Raw genomic sequence first — 16,837 nt, 5'->3', positions numbered from 1 at the left:
CTCACTTTGGTAAAAGTTTATTTTTCTTACTTGCTCAGAGTTGCTCTGAGACGTTTCTAAATCACTCTGCAACTAGACATTTGTAGGAGAGTATTCTCCGACTGTTTGTGAATACGGCCCAAGGACGGTTTAAATCAATATTAATTTAATCACCCAAACTGTCTAGAAATAGAAATCGTTGGGGACACTGTGACATTTTTCTCCCTGGATCCCGATTCATTGGACTGGTACAGGAAAATTGCAGCACATTCGATTAATCTACATCAAGCCGACTTTTCATTTTACCTGAAAAATGATATCAAGTGAATGTGGAATATGTGCATAGGTGGCCTTGTCACTCCCCACAAAGATACACCAAACTCAGGCTAAACGTAACCTTTCTTTCAAGGTCCAAATGTCTGGAGAGGTCTTCAGGATGAGTCATCCGCAGGTTGACAGTTTGATTACCAGGGCCTGCTGTCCACATATCGCAGTGAGCTTGAGCAAGACACGGAACTCCAAGTTGCTCCTGATGGTTAGATCAGTGCCTTGCCTCCAAGCTTGCTGCCGTGTGTGCGTGTGAAAATGATCGAATGAGAGGCAACAAATTAAAGCGATTTGGATTAAAAGTACTGTATGAATGCAGTCCATGTAACTCATTCCCCTAAACTGCTGCCAGCCATGTGGAATGTGTTACATTTTTGGGGATTTTATGAGACATGTTCTTGAGATAAAGTCAAAACTGAAGAAAATAGAACTGATTCATCAAAAACAAGTTGGATCACATACAAGGCCAGTTAAGTGGTTGATGTAATATTGTCTTTACAGGGTGCTCAGTGTCATACAAAAAGTTTCACCAATAAAATCATAAATGTGGACCGGACCTGTAGAGTTGCAGTGGCATTGCCTCATGTGTAGCTATATTGAGGGAAATACCCTGGTTGTCATTGCTGACCGTAGCTATAAATAGAAAAGGAAGTTGTCTGAGCTCCTGTGTGCGCCTTTGCTCAACAACATCTTAGAAACTGGGGTAGACCTGCATGGCAGTTGCAGACATGAACAGTTTGGAAATGAATGAAATCATTTTTTCGTATTTCCAATAGTTTTAACAAGATGAAATAATCCCACTAGCATCTAACAAGTGTGAAAAAGAGGAAGTGTGGCGGCAAACATGTTGGCCGTAGAACAGGTTTGTGTGGGAGGTACAACAGAACATTGTACAGAGTGATGTCTCCCACAAGACTAACCAGTGATCACACGGTCACCGAACTGAACAGTTCCTCCGAAGATAAAACATTTGGCATTTTCATTTGGTGATATCATTTTTGTGGAGACCGTGAAGCAATCCTCAATAAATGAGAGGTAATGTTTGATGAGCCAAAAGTAGTAAGAGCTTACTTTTATGCATATAAACAAAAGTTAAATTATATATATATATATATATATATATATTTATTTTTTTATTATAATTTTGAAGCAGTTTGTTCACCATCAGCTCTCTTATTTTCTCTTTTTTTAACGAATATTAAAAAGGTAAAAGAAAATTAAAATTAAAAATTTTAGATGCATGCAAACAAATAAAGAGAAAATAAAACAAATTGAACTTTTTGTTCAATTTACCACTTCCTTAAAACTTTTACTTATTGCTGTTAGATGTGTGACTACAACAAGTGAAACACAGGTTAAGTATGATTCTTTTACCCTCGGTTAACATACTGTAAAGTTCTGATGACTCATTCTCAACTAGAAGTTCTTACTTTGAACATACATAATGACGCTGCAGATGACCTGTACGGTCCATGAGGGTTTTAACATGCACGAGGGTGAGTAAACCTGTGCGTCAAGGCAAAGTATTAAAAAGCTCATTAATTCTGTCGATCTTTAATACTTCTGCCTCTCGTTCAATAAATCCAAACCCCAAGTGATCTGGTTGTTGCTTTCATTTCTCTCAGAGGTGAGGGAATGATGACTGTGTGACCTAAGGGAACCGCAATAAAGTGGGTGGCTGTTTATTTGCAGCTGATAGTGAGTTACGAGGCGGATGATTATAAACCTGCTTCCTTAATTCTCTTACGACACTATATAGTTAGCGTCTATCTCTGACGGAAAGACTGATAACCACAGCTGAATAAACTGTACCCACGCTTTGTTTAGATTCACATGAACGCTTGAATTCACATGAATAACCTCCGAGACTCCAAATTCATCCTCGTCTGACAGCACTGGAAGAGCAGTTTTTTTTTTTCAAATTTCAGTTAACTCCACTTTAAATCAGTTCCAGGAATTGATTCTCACAGGGAGACATACATATTATCCCAATAGGCCTTTTTCACAGAAGACATTTTGACCTGTCACAGCTGGAAAAGCACAAGTGTGAATAATGAAATGAATGATGGCTGAACATCCTTTAGCTGCTTCAGTTTTGGGGTGGGCATGTCAGCTCCGTGTCACACTGTCATGGCTCACTGTGACATTTATGTAGAATACAGACCCATTGTTGTTGTTATTATAGTCTCAGTTGAACTTTTCCAAGTCAAAATGTCTGCTCTTTCCCTTGTTTATACGACATGTTTTAAAGGGCCAGTTCTCCCCAAAAAGCACAAACGTATGCTTATAATTAGTGGTACCTAATTCCAGCACCCTATAACATGCAGTAGACGTTGTTTGGCATTGGGAAACGTTTTAAAGCGATCATGAACAATGTCAAAATAAAAGAGCCAGTCTCCAAGCTATGCATAGTTATCACAGCAATACAATATTTTATGCAAAAATACAAAAAAGAAAACATTTTCAGCGGCAATCAAACAAGACCAAGAGTCTACAGTCATGCTCACAGCAACGGGGTTAACACGCAGTAGGTATAATATTTACAATTTCCCCCATCTTAGTTTAGCTTTTGCTATTTAGCAATAGATACAAAGTGAATTTTGACCTTATGGCAGCTGTACATGAAAAGTTAAGGGATCACCAAAGTGTTTACAATCCATCCTTATGACAATATAACATATTGCAATCTATCCAATGGTTGTTGATACATTTCAGTGTGGACCAAAGTGGTGGTCCGACTGACATTGCCATCCCTCGAGCCATTGCATAGCATGCCGCTAGCATTGCTAAAAATACAAGTGTGACGTCACAATAGCTGCAGCCATATGTATGCATTCACACACACACACACACACACACACACACCTCACAAACCCTTGACCTCTGTGGCAAAATGAAAAAGGCTCTTTGCTATACATGAGTCTTAACAACACCAGACAAAACTAAGGGACTTGTCATCATCAACAGATTAACAATAAGCAAGTGCGACGCATCAAATGTGCCAGCTCATTCCAGCTAATAGCTGCCCTTATTATCCATCTCGGGACCTTTGTTATTGACGGTTTTAATTATGAATTAAAGGTCAGACGTGACTACGCATGCATCATCCGACCACTTAGGGAGGGTCGTTTCCATTTTATTTTTTATATCTGCCTGACTGCTGTGTGGTGTCATTCATGAATGAGGACAGAAATTGCTCATCGACTAATATCATAAACATGCAGAAGAACTAGAGCATCAGGCTTACGCACCACATGCTGAGAATCACAGCACTGAACTGATTGTAACAAGGTCGGTTTTCCAAGGAGGACGATGATGATTACAGCGCTTGATTAGCCCCGCTTCTTAAGCTTTACGTTCTGCAAAGAAACATTTATGCAATCATGTCCTGACATGATAAAAGCCAATGTACACATACAAACCCATCAGTAGCTAGAGCAGACTGACTCAGACCTTTCTGAACAAAGCTAAGCCTTAAAAAAACAAACTGGGTCTGTTACCTGGCAACAACAAGTTGCTTTAAGATATTCTTCCTATTGCACCTAATAATGCCTCTAATTCACCAAATTCAATCCCAGGTTTATTGCTGATTTAGTGTCAAAACATCAACAGCAAGCTGAGAGGCATTTAGAGGTATTTGCCATGCAATAACAACATCTTGAATGATACTTACTGGACATAATGAAAGCAGGCTGTTGGTGCTGGGGAGGCTGATCAGCATTTGTAAAAGAGTTTACATACATTTTCATGCAAGCCTGATAAATATCCCGTAGATGCACTTTTGTAGATTCTTTCATCAATCAACCACAAACACAAGGAGCAAACATTAGACGCATTGTGAATGAGGCATATATTTACACATACTAGGTGAACACTAACATACATAGTAACATACTGGAAACAATATAGATCTCAACACGTCAGCATCTCAACTGGAAGGACTGAGATTCATAGCTTTGAACGTCCAACACGTTATAATTCACATATTCTGTCACACTAGATATATTTACTTTGAAAACATACATCCAGAATGATAGTCTAAAATGTCTGTGTTCAAATTAAACAACCACAGAGCTGCATTGTAGCGTTATCGTTGTTTTACATTGTGCAGGTAGTGTCCTCTGGTGGCCACATTTAAGAACTGCACTTTCCTTAATTTCCTCACAGCACGTCTGTACAGTAGAATCGATAAGTTACATCATGGTGATGACAGACTGATAACTCAGCCACATTGAATAGCTTGATGTTCATGTAAGTATGAATCTTTAAACATCTTTTTTTTATGTAGCTGCTGTAATAAATGATGACAGTTTTGATTAAAAATAAATTGGGGTCTTCAAAAGCGTGAGGCCTCTGGCAGGTTGGTGTCTCTCTCTGTCCGGTTGCCTCCAGCGGGACGCTTCATGTGGAGCACAGTATACACACCTCGGACTGTGAACAGCAGGGAAATGGCAGCAAAGTACGAGGCGTAGATAAGGAACTGAAAAGATGTGAGGGGGTTACTTGCAAATCAAAAAACAAAAATTATCCGATCATTCTCTTTTGATCCGTCTCCCTCTGTATGTTGATTAGAAGGCCCTTCAGACAACATCATTTTGTTCTGAGGCCTTTAATCAGCACTCCTAATTGTTTTTATTTAAACTCTAATAAAAGCTCTTTATATTCCAAGTTAGGTTCATATAACTCAGTATTCTACTTTCAATGAATGAATGAATGAAATCTAAAGCCTATAAATCATCTCCTGAACTCAACGTGTGATGTGTGAGTACTGCGGTACCTGCGAGGTGATGGTGAGCTGTAGAGACTTGGAGCTGATGACGATGGCGGTGAGGACACTCTGGAGGATCGTGCCCACAAAACTGTTCATGCCGAATACCAACGCATAGCGCTCCCTGTTCAGCATCTTGGCTATCTGAAAACTGGGAAATACATACATGATAGTGCTCATACGCTTTGATTAATTCAGTTATAATATGAACTTGGACCTACAGCAAAGGATAATCAAATATTGAAAAATCAATTTGACAAATTGGTGATATGAGCTAAAGTCAGCATGCTATTATGCTGAAAATTACAATGTTAACATGAGGATGCATAGCAGATTGTATTAAGCATATTCACCATCCTATTTTAGGCGTTTAGCATGCTAACCTTTACTAATTAAACACAAAGTATAACTGAGGCAGATGGAAATATAATTTGTTATTCATTTGGTTATAGACAACAATTTTGAACAAATACAATGTTTGCTTCATGTCAATTCATTGAATATAAACCACAAGTTTCAACCTCAGGGAGCCACTAGAGGAAAGGTGAGGACACCACCAAAGTCATACATCGTCTGGAACCATGAATGTCAATCCGTCTATTAGATGTTAAGATATTTCAACAAGATAAGTAAAAACCTTAACTTCATGGTGGCAACAGATAAAGTTAATAAGTCATCCGCTTTGGGATTTATCTCCTGCGGACATGGTTATACTGTATGTATCAAATTGTTTGGCAATCTAGCCAAACATTTCACATTTCAGAGACCATGAGAGTAATATATCCAATAATTGTTGAGATAATTCAGTTTTGACCAATGTGGTGGACCGGCCAACTGTCATTGCCATCGCTAAACATGATTTGACTGAAAGCTCTTCATTTTGTCCCACACAGCAGGGACAAGATATATATATATATATATATATATATATATATATATATATATATATATATATATATATATATGAGTGTCACAATGATATAAAAGAAGAAAAATAACCCAGGTTGAAAACAAGCAGAGTAATTAATTTATCTTTTGGTGCTAGTGGTGGATGTAATTGACTTATGTTGTGCTCAGGGAAATCTTTGCACAATCTGAGTATTAAGCATTGCTGGAGCCCAAATTACACACGCAAGTACAAATAAACAGATAGATCAACCTGCACAAAGCGATTATGTCGTTAGCTGTGCAACAACACCATTAAATACGGTTAGGATGCGTTTGGAGGTTTAGAATACTCTCTACTCACCATAGAACCATTGCAGCCCGTGAGGCATATCTGGACCGGTTTAACACACATAACATCTTTTGTGGCGTCATATATTCAAATTCAACACAGTAAATCATGCATGTGTTCACAACTGATACACAGTATTTGTGGACTGTTGTTGTGCTGCTGACACATCTATAATGGCTTCTTACGTGCAGACGGTGGTGAGCGGCATGTAAACGGTTTTGAAGAGGAAGAAGCATGAGTAGCTGATCCAGATGTTGTCAGTCACGTCCATTAGGAATAGAGCTCCTGCGATCAGGAACGTGAAACCCCCCAGGACCAGTTCCCCCCACACAGACCACTCCAGAGACATGTGTCCCACAGCAACAGTGGCTGCGGCTCCTAAAAGGAGAACACATTCACTCTGAGGTCACTGCATGACTATACCGGGTTAATTCATGAATTACTGGAATCTATTCACAGTTCATCCCAACACTGTAATGTAGTCAGCTTTGTCTTCAATCTATCACATCATATCTATGTCTACATGAAACAATGACAATCTTTAGCAGCAGGACATGCATAGATATAATTCTGTCCAACATTTGACTAGTTGAACTCGTCTCTTTTGGAAAGTGACGTTTCTCATTTCAGCCACAAGGTGGCACAGTGTAGCTCAGACACATCACTAGACTCCTCTTATGACATGTGAAGGAGTTGTGAGACCTTCATTCCTGTCGATGGATGTATCGGGGACTTCACTGGCTCTTTGAAGCATAGGTTATTAAAGGACACTTGTCTCCCGTTTTTTGCCCTCTTTTTATCTTTTGAAATTCTCTCTGGTTTCATCCTCTCACTCTTCATCTCTTCATCTCACGTCACTTTAACTTGCTTGTCACATATTTAACACAATTTCCACAACTACAAACTGCCATGTCAAATCTTTCTTGTAATTGCTGAAGATTGAATAAAAACCAAATCTGAGGCGAGTTCAGTGTGCTGAGGGTAAATAGGGAATACCAGAGACATGTATCTCTTCACTCAGAGCTCTTTATCCACTCGAATATGAAGAGAAGAGAAGTATAATTGCTTCATTCATCTAAATGTGTGTGTTTCCTTTAAGTCCTTGTCCATTCGTGATCAATCAGTGCTAATAGTCCAACATGGACACCACTGGAACTTGTGTGTATTTAAGATATACTTAATCAATCCCCGGGTGCTGATTAGCAGAGGTGGGTCAAATGGAGACTGAATAATTAGACCAGTTTCCTCAGCAGTGTCAACTGGAGGCTTAGCAGGGTCAGCTGTACAGCTTCATAGAGAGGAATCAATAATGCAGCTGGGCTCTACAGTGTGTTTAAATTGGTCTCCGTTTAATTGGATGCGTTTTTGTACTTATTCTATGTTTTAAGCAATTTAATATGTGACAGCAAGAGGAGCTAACAGAGATCTTGAAAGTTAGGGGATCACCAACGGTATTAAGACTCATCCCCTGAGAATCTGGAATATCAGCAGCAAATCCCACAGCAATCCATCAAATAGTTGATGAGACATTTCGGTCTGGACCGAAGAAGTGGGCAAACCCTCCATAAAGCACCGATAGAGCCTTGTAGGCTGTGTGGCTAAAAGAAGAACAGTCAGAATTGATGGCATTCTGACTGTTAATCCCGATTTAAGAACTGCATTCTTCCAACATCATGCCCACAGTTTGTAATACGGGCTTTCTGTTTATAATCTGAGGTATTTATGCCCTCTTTGAGTTAACCTTGATGCCATCATTAGTTTCACCCTAATTGTAGTTATGAAAGGTTCAAACACAAGCTGTATGCAGGTCACCCTGCTCAAGAAACACTTTGCAATATGTGTGGCATAGAAGAGGAAAAATACGTGACTGATTAGATAACATCATACTGTGTGTGTAGTGTATGTGGGGGAGTGAAATATGTATTTGCAAGCTTTTACTGTGTGTGTGTGTGTGTGGCCTGAATCTAAACCGTAAAAACAACAAAAAATGTCACCCCTTCTGATGAATGGTTGGGAGAATCCATAACCATAGTTCCAATTATTAAAAATCAATTTTTAAATTGAACAAAAGGCAGGAGGTATTTCTGAAGATATGGGGCGTACTTAATTACAATATTGAATGGCTAGAGTTAAGCTGACAATGTTATAAGATGTTATCTTGGGTTGTGAGGGATGGCCTGCTTTGTAGGTCATTTTGTTATCATTATGATAAGTGTCCGATAGCAATCTGATAAATGATGTCCTGATAGTGGCAGTAAGTGGGACAAGGGTTGCTACTAAAGGTGAGTCATAGAAATGTGATGTGTAACGCCGATTCCTGCAGGGTAGGTTTCTTACATTATGACATATGAATGACAACTCTATGAGGATGCCATTTTCCCCAATACATTTCATTACTATTGGATATGTCCATAGCAGCTATCTATGTACATTTATTGTTGTTCTTCTTTTCAGCAGGTTTGTTTATAGCTTTATTGTTATTATTGTTTTAATGTATGTTGATTGTTTCTGGCATTACCTCTTTTGCAATTATAAATAAATATACATGTTTGAAGTGTAAATTATTTGTAATTACTGCTTGAGACCATAGATAAAAAGATGGAAGCCTGGAACTCCTTTTCCTTTGAAAATCATACAATACAAAAACATATTACTGAACATAACTCAGTTTGTTCTGCATACACATTTTGTTTTATCTTAATCCTAATGAGCTACAAGAAAATGTTGTTTTCGAGCTCGAGGGCGTACAGTTATTAATATACTGAACATGAAAATAGTAAATTATGTGCCGTATTCTGCCGTATTTCATCATGCTGGTAATCCATATTCATATTTTCCCTATTGGATTCCACCAAGTTTTTTTTCCCTCAGGGAGGTCTAGGTGTGGAACAGAAGAGAATACAGCAGGAACCTTTGGGGAAATATCACACATCGGGCCCTACAGCTTGACTGCATGTTGGGCAGAACCATTTACAAGTGAAATGCATACAGCTGGATGTGGTTTACACAGAGTAATTGCCTTTGGCTTCTGGGGAATACAGGACTGTATCAGTTCTATAATCAATAAAAGTGTACTGGCTGGATGGCAGCAGCTGCTGTACCCATATGGGGATGAGAGCAGGCAATTAAACAGTCTAATTAATGTTGCTGCTATTGTCTGCCGTACTTTGGGGGTTGTGAATACTGATAATAGAAAAGGGATTGAGTTTTCTTTCTGTCTATTTATTCAATTATTTTTTTGCAGCGGAATGTGTATAGAAAATAAAATCCACCTTCCAGCACCTCTAAAACTCAATAATGAATAAATTATGACTCATCCGCCTTAAACCGCACAAAACAATGAGTCAAAGACTTCATGGAGAGTTACAGTATGTGCCGGGCTATTTCTTTGCAAGGAGCCTGAAATCTTGTCATTGCCATCAGGTTGCCAGGAAACCAGTCAAGGCTGTTATTAATTGTTGTTAAATGGATTATTTCTTCCGATGCATTAAATGTTCATCTTGAAGCTGGTTAAAGTGGGGCTTGTAACGGTGCATTAGTTACCTGACAGTGTGCTGAGGCTGTCCACCCCTCCATTGTAGGCCGTGAAGTTGTGGGGCTGCATGTCAACCCAGAGGAGCTGGACGTACCCTGTAACCTGGTAAAAGCCACATCTCCCTGTAGCTGCCCATATGCAGAAGAAGAGCACGGCCATAGACGAGTAACATTTCTTGCAGTCCAATACGAGTCTCCTAAACATCCTCCTCACGTGCCTGGCAGCCGTCGCGCTCTTAACCCACGGGGAAAAGTCTCGGCTTTCAGAGTCGTGACCGTCTTCACCTGAGCTTCGCTGTTGGGCAGAATACGTCCCCTTAAGAAGTAAACTAGTCTCAGGCATGGGCAGGAAACAGGAGGTCATGAGTGCTACGGAGACAGAGATGAGAGTCACAATAGCCAAGCAATACAAGGACACCCCACCCAAAGACACCAGCAGTTGACCCAGCAGAGCGCCCACAGCGTAGCCCAGCAGCACGGCCCCTTTGACATAACTGGTCACTTTCTGATAGTAGCTAGGCTGCACCACACTGTAAATGTAGGAGAAATAGGCCACATCTGCTGCCATGGCAATGCTGTAGCTGAAGAAGGCCAACTGAGCCGAGCGGACCCCCGAGCCAACTAGTACCAGCAAAGACGCTGTGACATAGCTGAGCCCCTGGAGGATGATTACAGGCTTGTACCTGAGGAAGTCTGTCACCAGGAGGACTGGGATGAGGAGAACCAGGCTTGAGTAAATCCACACGGGATACACCTGTCTAGTCACCTGGAAATGGAGGAAGGCGGAGACCTAATTATTCTTTAGAAAATGATTCCTAACTGGTGATTGCAAGAGTGTCTGTGAAACACGATGAGAGCAGCACACCAGATGCAGTTCCAGCTCTTTTCATAATCAATGAAAACTGACTTCTGCATGTACAGGATGGAACAGGAAGCACTACGAATGAGGCTCATATTGTGACAAATTGATTCATTATTTTATTATGAAAATAAACAATGGCTCCAGCTTGGAAGGCAGGTCCCTTTAAAAGCAAAAATATGGTTATAAAATTGCTCATCGCATTAAGTTGTTTTTTGGCGTTTCAGTGGCACAATTTCAAATCTGCCCCATCTCTATCAGTTATGTGACAAAACAATGTGTGTGAATGAGATCAGCCAGTTGTTGTAAATAGTGATTTTTATAGGAAGTGTCAGAGTCTTACATAAATAAGAGGTTTGATCATGAGTCATCTGTCCCCAGAGGATACTGACCTTTATGCCCATATTCATTTTCTTAGTGGTACCAAAAAGTCAAACTGCCCTCTTAACCAACACTTTGGTAAGGGTAAACTGAATAAAGTAACACCCATAACCCCTGATGTACCAATCAGTAGCTAGAACAGTTAACCGAACGTTTTTTCACACCAATTAAATAAATGTGCATTGAAATAGAGATGCCATTGTGTAAGCTCTTTGAGAGAAAAACTTAGAAAAATCCTTCAAAAATCCTTGAGCTATTAGCTAATATCCCAACCTTTACTCTCCTAACTCTGTCTGTGGCAAATAAACATGGAACACTGCGGTAGTCATTCTGTAAAAGCATGGATCAAACCAACTGTGTTGGTAAGTATTCAGTCTAAATGCATCCTTAAGAGCTCCTTGAGCATATTTTAGTCACTCTTGTGTCTTTGTTGGTACGTTTGGAACAGGAAATTGAATCTCTGGAGTCTGCACTTTGTTCACCAACTTAGTAAATTCCTACAACTTCATGTGGGATCTCAACAGCCTCTCAGGACCACAAGTTGAAACGTAATTTGCATCATACATGGTTGAGCATGAAATGAGTACACCTCCGGTGAACCTGCCATAAAGTGGCTCCCAGCCCGCCTTGTGCATCACAAAGTGATTGTCATTGCAGAGGTGTGAAGGACTGTATTCAGTTTCTTCCTAATGCCCCCGTGTGAGGCTCCATGCTGTCGAGGCTCCCCTGTCCCCTCCAGCCTGAACCAAAAGCTTTGAACTCTCTCGTGTAAAGAGGACAGCTCTGCTGATGCTAGTCTAGCTAATGCTTACATCAGTTTGCAGTGGCCGTACATTATTATTAGTCTTTTCGCTCCATGTGTGGAGAGAAAATAACATGGTGAATAATGTAAAGAAGTAATACATATTCCAATAAGAATTCGTCCTCTGAGAGGAATCCTTCCTCTTAGACAAAATGTTGAATGATCAACACAACATGTGATTGCTTTATCTTGTACGGTATTTTACACATTTGCCCATGTTGAAGGATAATCTTAACAACAAATTCTGGATCTTAATTATTTCAGTGACCTTCTGAACCTCTTTTTTAGTGCCGCCATCAGGTTAAACATTTTGTGAAAGGACGTAATTTTACAACGTTAGTCTACATCTGTAGTTATCAGGTGGTGTTATTATATATATATTATATATATATATTATTTGACCCAATTTAAACTGACAGTTCACTAAACTGTATTAGAAGCATAGCCAACAGAATGCCAATATTATGAGCACAGCGTTAATATGTCATTATGGCACGAATAATGGAAAACAATTCTATTGACTTTTATATTTACTTACATATTATGTACATTTGTAACCAATAAAGCAACTAGTTATTGTAGTTCTGACTACATTGACAGATGTACCTCTGAACCAAACATACACTATTGGGATTCATCCTGTATATTCATAACTTTGTTTACATGCATTTAGATTATTCATATTATGTATATTAAAACAAAAACCTAGCAATCCTAATGACCTTAAGGCCTCCATCACTGTGCAGCAGTCACAAATCTCATTTCATAGCTCAGTGCCTCACCTGCTCGGTGGTGAGATTCTTGTAAGTCCCTGTGAGGAACTCTGTTATGAAGGGCTCTATAGGCCTCATCATGGAGCAGAAACCATAGATGCAGAGCGGCACAGTGGGGCCCACCCAACTAGCATGGCAGGGCATATAACGGCCTGCCCAGCAAGGCCTGCTACCACACTCCCCGCTCCAGCAAAAACCCATCGTTCCTCTCCGGCTCCCCGGGGATGTCTCGCCGTGTCCGGCGAGAGCACAGTCTAATTTAGGCAGTCTAATCTGTTGAGATATGGAAGCGCCTGATAAGGCCAAGGTGAGACTGATTGTGAACACCAAGTCACCTGCTTTGCCATTGTTGTTTCTCTCCTCTGAAGTTTTCTACGATGAGACAGAAAAGAAGAAAAAAAGTGAGGCTGTAAGGCATTAAGATGAAATATGAGGTAGGGAGCCTCTGGGACTCCAGCGGGTTATAATAAATACTGTCTCCTCCTCTGTCTTTATACAAAACCTCCTCATTGCTGCAGATATTGAGGAAGGGGTGGAAGTCAAGCAGAGGAATATGGATGAGTGTGTGTCTGTGCAGGTGTACACATCATACTGCCCGTACACACACACAGCGTGTACATACGCTGTGCCTGTTTAGCTTCTGCCACTATTAGCCAGTGGAGTCTAAAAAAACAATGTGAGTGATGCATGAGATGATTCCACACTGTTTTAATCAAAGAGATATTAGATTATATAAACTATACATTTAGAAAATACTTAATGCACTTTCTCCAGACTGCTAAAGAGTTATGTAGACACTTGGACACAAATTTCACTCAGTTCGTTATTAAATTTACCCAAATTTCAATTTTCCAGGGTAGCTCATCTGATCAAATTATCTTCACTTTCAGCGTTTTGTCTTTGTGACCGTGATAAATAACAAGTTCATAACTTTAAAGCCAGTGTGCAGGATGGCTTGGCAGTCAATTCTTAATACTTAGGGAAAGAAATAAGCAAGGCAATCATTCCCGAGCTGAGAATTACTGTAGTCTGTAATTTAAAATATCCCACGGCGAATTATGAGTCACCAGTGGGGTGTCAACAGAAAGCTCTGCCTCAGCTCAAGCTGTCAGACCGCTGCCATGACTTAATTCTCAACATCAAGGTCACCGGATAGGAAAAATATTATTCATATTTATATATTTGGCATTTCTAGTTTAACGTTGTCAGATTTACTGTATGTGATGTTCAGTGACTATGGCTGGAGGGAGCAGATACAGAGACACACAATTTGACCTTCACACCATCAGAGAAAAACTGTAGTGTTATGAACATTTGGTTCTATTATCAATCCATGTTGTAGAACAGTAATGAATAAAATATTCATCCATTTCATCTACAAAGTACCTGTGTTTTCATTAATGTGCTCCTGTATCAATGTGGCTGAGGTATTTAACTCATGTAGTTCAATTCAAAGCTAATACCGATGATTACATGATAGGAGCAGTTATATATTTTTTTAATTGGCTGCACTGGCAGTAGTTGCATCAGTACTACTCTTCCTTTGCTTCCTGCTCTTATGTTTCCCATTTTGAAAGAAGCTTATACAATATAGCAAAACACATTCTTACAAAAACCTCCAGACAAAAAAAAATACGATTAACACAACACGACTGCAAGATGCTGTGCCAAGATCGCACCATCCAACACCCTCGCCCTACTCTCTGGACTCATTACGCTCTTAATCATCTCTGACCTGCAGTCTTATTCCTTATTAATCTACAGCAGACAGAGATGAACCTCGTTCTCATTTTGAGAAGCCAGATTAACTCATTTTCTTTCTTTTTTTTCTCTGTAATCTTCTACAGTCTGTACTGGGACAGAAGTGATGATCAAAAGGGTATCTATCCTCCATTTCCCCTTCCTTTTCAGTCTGAAAATTCATGTGTAAAGATAGTGAGACGGCCTGATGATAGCTGGAGCAGAGTGGGGGCCATGGCAGGTAAATGTCTGAAATTGCCTGCTGAGCGCAGTAGGGCCAAATGGAGCTCAGCATGGGGAAGGACATCTAAAAGCTCAGGCCACCATATATATCGGTGTGTCACCTGCACCGGCTCAGTAAAAAAAAAATCGTTATAAGAAACTATTTGGAATTTGATTTTGGGGTGAACACGGTCGACACTTTGTTGAGTAAGCTCTGAAATGCCCGGGTTGACCCTGCTGTGAACAAGGAGTTTAGCACCATAAGCAAACCTTTTCAAAAACCTTACTCTACCAGCACATCATAGATAGAACACGAGCGCCAGCTCTATACTTTTTTTAATCTCAGCTTTGTCAAAGGGACATCTTTTACTACATGTTCTCCTTCTCAACAGCATTGCTCTGAGGTTATGGGATTTCCTCTCCATACCCTCACTTTATATTTCATCTAACCTAGCCTATTTGTCCTTTCTTCATCATCACTTCTGAATTGCAGGATCTGAGATACAGCGAGTGTTCAAAGACTGCCCTGATGTATTGATTCCTAATTCTTCACAGACCAAACCCCTCTTCCCACAAGCCCCCCCCCCCCCCCCCCCCCCCCCATCCTTGCTGGCAAATCATATGAGGCCGCGGCAGTCAGGAGCCTGCCTTTGAAACAAACAGGGAGTGTGGGATGGGGGTTTGGGTAGGTGTGTGTGTGTGTGTGTGAGTATATTGAGGTGTTTTGTGAGGCTCAGATAAGCATACGTTTGCAGTGGTTTGGCTGGAAAACAGAACTCCCACTGCCTTAAGCTGATAAGACTTGGAAGTTCTGTGCATGTGTGTTTGTTTTTCCCACCCTCCATTATGGCTCTTGTTGATTTCACTGGACAATGAGTTGGATGTATAATAAGGTGACTGTTTCTGGTTTAAACAAGAAGACAAACACAATATAATCCAGCACCACTTACAAACTCTCTTTTTTTGTTTAAAATACTTTACATAAGTGCAATACTTAATTTCCACAGTGCCATTTTGATACAGTTCTCAACAAGACCAATGCATATTGAACATAGTGTCATTTATTGGTCCCCTATGACGACTCCACAGCAATTTATTCCTGAATATCTAGGCGAGTGTAAAATCAAGTAAAATACTTTTGTGTTAAATTTACAATATATTTCTTCAAAAGCCAAGTGATCTGCTGTGAACCATAGGTTTTTGGTGCCCCTAGAATCACGGGGCCCTGAGACAGTGTCCCTAAACCTGGTGGTTCAGCCTTTCACCTATTACCTGCATACAACTCTAACCTTGGCATGAACCAAAATCTAAAATTAATTTCACCATTTGTCAAACTTAGATCAAATCCTAAAACACAGACTACATTTCAATCAACTCTACCAAATCAAACCCATTATAGCTGATATGTAGTAAGTTGCATATCAGCACTGGACTGTCTTAATGAAGTGAGTACTCATCTAAGAGTGCATTTCATTCCAATATACTGGATTGAATTGGTACACATCCGAATATTTACTGCACCAACAGATTGTTTGAGTGCAGTCTGGTAGTAAGATCGAGAACAGAGTGTTGAAACATCACGTTGTAATCATCTATCTGAAGGTTTTCAGGAAGCCTTTGGGCCAGAAGCACTAAATGCTGGTCATCATGGAAAGCACCCGTAACACTAGATGGAGCTCTTGCTTCATCATACACCCGCAACATCACTCCTCATCTCTTTGACGCACGGTGGTCATGACACATTCCTGACGATTTTGACAGTCTCAAACTTGTGAGAGCTTCAGGAAGAGCAGCACATGATTGACACGCTGATGGACAGACAAACAGTGAAAACCTCAAAACCAGCTGTCCACACCACGCGGCCATCTGCCGCTTCCTGTCTAATTGGATGATGAGTGCTTCATTTGGAACGCTTGCCTAATATTTTGTCTCCACATGTTTTGAATTATCTTCCAGGCTTTTTATTGTTCCGACACGGTTGCAATGGATGTAGCAGAATTAGTAATAGCGCTGGCAGTACAAGCAGTAACAGTCAATAGATCATAGCTGTAGCTGACAGCAGCCATGATCTACTGACGTGCTTGTGGTGAAGATATAACTTGGTCCACAGTATCATATAAAGAGCTGGTTGTTGGCTTACAGCTAAGCCCCTTTGACATTTTGTTCACTCAACCATGGGGTAACATCTCCTGACACTGAGAAATATTGTAAAGAT

The 16,837-nt window shown here is 40.2% G+C and overlaps 1 protein-coding gene across 1 annotated transcript; it reads right to left on the bottom strand.

The window, feature by feature from the left end:
- Nucleotides 1-4,642: 4,642 nt before the first annotated feature.
- On the bottom strand, nt 4,643-12,861 carry LOC306694898 (thiamine transporter 1-like; the record flags this gene model as incomplete). The annotated part of the gene is made up of 5 exons (XM_079157943.1): nt 4,643-4,786; nt 5,084-5,225; nt 6,497-6,689; nt 9,855-10,611; nt 12,670-12,861. The coding sequence occupies 5 exons, from the start codon at nt 12,859-12,861 to the stop codon at nt 4,643-4,645; spliced, it is 1,428 nt and encodes a 475-aa protein (XP_079014069.1).
- Nucleotides 12,862-16,837: the final 3,976 nt, after the last annotated feature.

Source organism: Pholis gunnellus (genome assembly GCF_910591455.1).
Source record: "Pholis gunnellus genome assembly, chromosome: 4".
Classification (NCBI taxonomy): domain Eukaryota; kingdom Metazoa; phylum Chordata; class Actinopteri; order Perciformes; family Pholidae; genus Pholis; species Pholis gunnellus.
The sequence above is the reverse complement of the archived record's forward strand: the minus strand, read 5'-3'. Positions and strand labels throughout refer to the sequence as shown.